Consider the following 5,868-nt stretch of genomic DNA (forward strand, 5'->3'; position numbering starts at 1 on the left):
AGAGTTATGATGCTGCCCACTAAAAGCCCGCAACAGTTACACGAAGCCTATGATGCAGTCAAAGCATAGAATATACACTACAAAATTTATGTTTAATTAAGGAAGTTTTTTAGTAAAAATTTTTAAAAACCTCCAAAATACACTTTATTTATGCCAATTTATAAAATCCCCCTTAATAGTTAATTTATAAAATTTAAACTTTAACCCCCCAAAAAATCCTCTTCTACAGTTCTACTACTACGTCCTATTGACTATTGAGTTTTCAAAACTCATCGAGTATGAGAGAAGAGAAGAGAATAGTGATTGACAAAATCCTAGGTTCTCTACCGTCGGTATAGCTGTCGTTGGATTCGCCGGTCCGCCGCTGCTGCAGTTGCCGGTTTCGCCACCGTTACCGCCACCGTTACCGCCACGGTTGTCGCAGGAAGCTCATGAATCGAGCCACCTTCTCTATCAACATTTTGATTTCAAATCTGGTTGCTCTGTAGCTACAATTGCTGCTATAGTTTCCGCCATTGCCGCCGCAGATTTCGTCATCATCGTTGCTATAGTTTCTACGGTCGAAAGCTTCTGAATCGATCCATTATTTCAGATCTATTTTCTCCTTGGAGTTGCTGCTGGTATTCTTCTTCTTCTCCATATTTCACTTGTCTCTATTTCTCTGTTTCTTTGAAGTTCCAATTGAGCAACCAGCTTAGGGTAATCATTCAAATGTGTTTTTGGTGCCTAATACCATACTTGTTTCGACAATGAAGCAATTGCCATTTGGTTATTACATTAACTGGACTCGTGTACCATTGTGTAGCATCCTGCAAATTAAAATGGAATTGGAAATAGAAATGACTTGTCTGAATATGCTTGCATGATTTTACTTGTTCATTCTTGCCACAATTTCATGTTTTATTGGGGTTATTCTGCATTTTTATATTTTTGCAAATTGTTTGAGATATTATGATTGCAAGATATTATAAATTAAAAAGCTCAGATAAGATAGCACCATGCTGCTTAGTATGAAGCTTCTGCTTCTACATGGGAGCATTGTGCTCCAAATTTAGTTCTTAGTTTTATAACCATCATCTGCATCATATATAACCTATATTCAGTAAACTTAGCCAAGGATGGTTCTACCATACGCCATGTAATGGAATCCATATTCCGATACTTTGATAATGGAAACTTGTGGTCTATAAATGATGGCATTGCCTTTTCTGTTTTAAAGGATATGTTGTTTTTAATGGATGATTCTGGTATATTATTTCTCTTATTTGATCATATATAATGTCATACAATCTTTTTCTTGATTAACAAGGCATTTTTTGCGTTAATTTTTCTTCATTCTTTCTTTTGCAGGAAAAAACACTCATGTTTTGTTGTAAATGTTAATTAAGCATCTGGATCATAAAATTGTCCTCAAAGAACCCAAAATGCAGCTTGACATTGTTGAGGTGACCACTTCACTTGCTCAATATGCAAAGGTTCAACCTTCTGTATCAATAATTGGTGCTCTAAGTGATGTGATGAGACATTTGCGGAAGAGCATACAATGTTCCTTAGAAAACTAAAATCTAGCAAGTGATGTAATCGAATGGAATAAGAATTTTAGAGAAGCTGTGGATAAGTGCCTTGTACAGTTGACAATTAAGGTACCTCACATTATCCACACTTCAAATCAAATTTATTCCTTAACATTTTAAGAATAACTGATTGATAAAATGCTTTGTGTGATTATCACATTTGGTAGTTTTATCTGGTCTTTTAAACTTTATTTACATTATTGGACTTATCACAAAGGAACTAAGCTGCCATACATGAATAGGTTGGAGAACCAGGCTCTATTCTAGATGTTATGGCTGTGATGTTAGAGAATATCTCAAATATTACAGCAATATCCAGAACCACAGTCACTGTTGTATACCAGACTACTCAAATTATTGCCTCCTTACCAAATTTATCCTATCAAAATAAGGTAAGGAGTGAATATTCATAGTCTATCTATATCATGTTGGTATGCTACTTTGAGTTCTGTGAATAAATTTGATACTAAAATCATCTTTTTTGATCCTCAAGCATTCCCTGAATCATTGTTTCATCAGCTACTCCTGGCTATGGTCCATCAAGATCATGAGACACAAGCAACGGCTCACCGTGTCTTTTTGGTAGTTCTTATGCCAACCTTAGTTTCCCCTCGGGGCAGGCATGCTTGCTTCTAATAAGGCATCAGATGTTCCAAGAACACTCTCTAGAGCAGTCTCTGTCTTTTCTTCTTCAGCTGCCATGTTTGAGAAGCTAAAATCGGATAAACATTCTTCAAATGAAAATTTAAGTCAATATAATAAGGAAAATAATGCTGGAGAGACTGAACCAACTAATGGTGTTGGCGAGTTCCTAAACAAATTGAAGTCGACTAATAATCATGTGCATCATGGGAATGGGAGTGGGAGTGGGAGTCAGCTAGCTACAGTGGATGAAAATAGTACAGATGATGACAATGGGAATTTGGTGAGTCTTGCATTGATGAGTATGTGTGTTTGAATTTAGTCCTGCATTTTAAACAAACTTCAAGTATCTCGAGTATGTTAGCTGTAATCTGGTTTATAATCATGGTTACTTGGTGATCTTCTTTTCACCTGAATGCAGGAAATTGCAGCTCTCAGGTTAAGTAGTCTTCAGATAAATCAATTGCTATCATCAATTTGGGTTCAGTCTATCTCTCCTATAAATTTGCCTGAAAATTATAAAGCCATTGCTCATACATACAGCTTGGTGTTGCTTTTTTCTAGAGCTAAGGTACTAACTGGACTCAGTTATATGATTGTAATATATAAGAGGTTTAAGGTTGTCTACATTATTATTGGCACTGTCATATTTTCTTCTATTCTCTCTTTTTAATGAGTAAGACTTCCTTTTCCTTTAAAATAACTTTGCAAATTTATTGCCTTCGCAGAATTCTTTTCAGGAAGCCCTAGTTTGGAGTTTTCAACTTGCTTTTTCTTTGTGGAAAATTTCTCTTAAAGAAGGTGAGTTTTCAGTCACACCTAATAGGTTATTTGGTATTTCTTAGAAAACTTGAGTTCTTAGTGGATAGCAAAATTATCTTTGAGATGTAGTGTTTCTTAAGCAGGTCTTTTCATGGTATTAATATTCTTGATAACTATTTTGTTAGAAACCGGATACATATGCCTCAGGAGTGGGTTTGAAAATTATGCCAAGAATGAATAAGTTCCTAGTTTTTATTGCAGGGTCATTGCCACCATCTCGACGGAGATCACTCTTTGCTTTAGCACTTTCGATGATTTTGTTTTCTTCAAAAGCCTACAAAATCAAATCTCTTGTTCCGAGTGCCAAGGAAACACATACAAAGAAATAGGTGAGATCTTCTTTTTACTGTTATGATAATTGAAAGAAACTTGTAATAGCAAACTGATCTTCTAACTCTCTCAAGATAAAAAAGTATTATTTTGCCTTAATGATTTCATTTTATGTATCCAGATTGATCCCTTCCTTCATTTAGTTGATGATCATAAGCTCCAAGCTTTCAGCACTGCATGTGATGGTTCGACCATTTACTATGGATCGAAAGAAGATGATTACAGGGCCTCAAATTTGCTTCCAGAGTTAATGACTCTTACATAGAAAACACAGGAATTCTTTGTTTCTGAAATCATCCAGAACCTGGAAGTGTTGGAAGACGTAACACTTTTACTTCTTGTGTTTAGATGCTCTTTAAAATTGAGTTGTTAAACTTATATTGAATCATCTTGATGCTTAACTTTACTAAAAGCAACGGATATCTGAGGACAAATATTTGAGACTTTTATGTAATTACATGATATTGAAATATTAAAGTTGTTGTTTTATTTTACTTTTTAAAGAAAAATAAAAATAGTTATGTAGAATAATACCATATGCAATTATATTTGGAATTATTGACATTGAGAATTTTTTTTATATATAGAGTTATGTCTTATATTGAGAAATTGTGTTATAAAAGATTTAGTTTTTAAATTTTGATATTAAAAAATAAATTTCTAATTTGAGAGTATGTAAATGAGATGAATGAATGATTTGAAATTAAAAATAAATAAATAATTAAATAATTTGTGGAGGTTTTAAACTGCCACAAAAGTGATTTAAAATTGCCACAAAAGTCCAATATAAAACCTCCACTAAACACATACAAAACCTCCACTAAATAGATTGTGGAGGTTTTTAAAAACTCCCCACGAAAGATCTCGTGGCACTTCAAATTTTGGGGGTTTTAGAAACCCCACAAATCATTTGGTTGGGGTTATAAACCTTCACAAATAAAAAAAAACTGCCACAAATAAACAAAAATCTTGTAGTGACATGGCAGTTACAACAAGTCCATTATCTTTTATTTCAGATTATTCTCAACGTTCACGTAAGTGGGTAAAAGAATCAAAAATTAAAATGAAATTATATATAAACAATTATTCGCATTACGTTGTTATTAATTTATTCAAAAAGTAATTAAAAATTGAAGTTGTTTAATTTGGCTTTATTTTCTATTTGATTCGAATTTGGTCAGTAATAAAATACGACATATATACATATATATACATATATAGATTGTGATCATACACTATAGATTAATAAACATAACCTACCTTACCATACATATGATTATATACATGAGATTACTTAAAATATTTAAAATATATATCATGTAAAAAACAGTTTTGACAAAACAAATGTATTATGTGGAAAATAATTAATACTAATTCTTCTATTTTTGTTCGGCAAATAATTTATGAATGGAACCAAAAATGGTGTTATGTAAGGTTATTGTAACATGGCGTGTTATCCCGAAATGTGGATCTGCCAAGAACAGGCTCTGAAAAACGCAACTTGTGTTTTATTCATGAATAAAAATGAAACCAATGCATGGATAGGACGTGTATCTGCTGTTGGGAATAATACACCATTCTCCCTTGAGAAAATATTTTTCACAGAGAAATAAAATAGACACAATCACAACATAAGAATTTAACGTGGAAAACCCCAATTACTGGAGAGAAAAACTACGACCGTTGTCAAATGACAACCAGAGAATATCACTATGTGAAAATTGTTACAACACATAGACTTCTTTCTCTCTAACACCGGCACCCCAGTACACCCACACTCTCAAAGTAAATATTTAACTACGCCTCACAACACTCTCTAATCAAAGAGAATAGAAGAAAAGAAAAGTCAGATACAAGCTTTAAGTGTTTCCGACTGGTGCAAAAAATATGGAGAACTTAGCCTCATATTTATAGCCTAGGCCACCCACTCCATTTTCTATCCTAAGCAATGTGGGACTAATTCAACCAAATCCTAACATCTGCTGCACACTGAAAAACGCAAGTTACGTTTTATTCATGAACAGAAATGAAACCAATGCATGGATAGTACGTGTCTTGGTCAACCTGCAAGCTGCACTCCACAATCGCAACTTGCGATTGTCAGTGACCCTTGCTGCATGTTCGATGCGTGTTCGTTGAATGGGTTTGGAGAGGGCTTTAAAAATGCAAAGTTCCAAACGCAGATGGAGAGGAGGGAGAGTGTAACGAAGAGAGTTGAAGCTATGGTGGAAGAGCATAGCAGTGTCGCCTGTGGGAGGAAGAAGAAGAAATAATAGGCTGGGTTTAAGTTTATGAAAAAAAAAAAATGGTTCGTGATTTTACGTTACCTGAAGAACACATTATTGAGTATTTGGATCATCCTCAATGGGTAATATTTTTTCTTTTAATTTTATGATAAATAAATATATTTATTTTTAATTTATTTTTTTATTTAAATAGTGTTATTTTTATTATTACTGTTGATCCGCCGGATACCTTTAATGAGAGAGCTGCAGAGGCA

General features: G+C 33.7%; 1 protein-coding gene across 1 annotated transcript; it reads left to right on the forward strand.

The window, feature by feature from the left end:
* LOC107630705 lies at positions 254–3,833 on the forward strand. The gene is made up of 8 exons (XM_016333908.2): positions 254–620; positions 1,351–1,643; positions 1,817–1,966; positions 2,068–2,499; positions 2,638–2,787; positions 2,945–3,017; positions 3,240–3,367; positions 3,490–3,833. The coding sequence occupies exons 4-7, from the start codon at positions 2,197–2,199 to the stop codon at positions 3,365–3,367; spliced, it is 654 nt and encodes a 217-aa protein (XP_016189394.1). The 5' UTR covers positions 254–620; positions 1,351–1,643; positions 1,817–1,966; positions 2,068–2,196; the 3' UTR covers positions 3,490–3,833.

This window comes from Arachis ipaensis, chromosome B03 (assembly GCF_000816755.2).
Source record: "Arachis ipaensis cultivar K30076 chromosome B03, Araip1.1, whole genome shotgun sequence".
Lineage (NCBI taxonomy): Eukaryota > Viridiplantae > Streptophyta > Magnoliopsida > Fabales > Fabaceae > Arachis > Arachis ipaensis.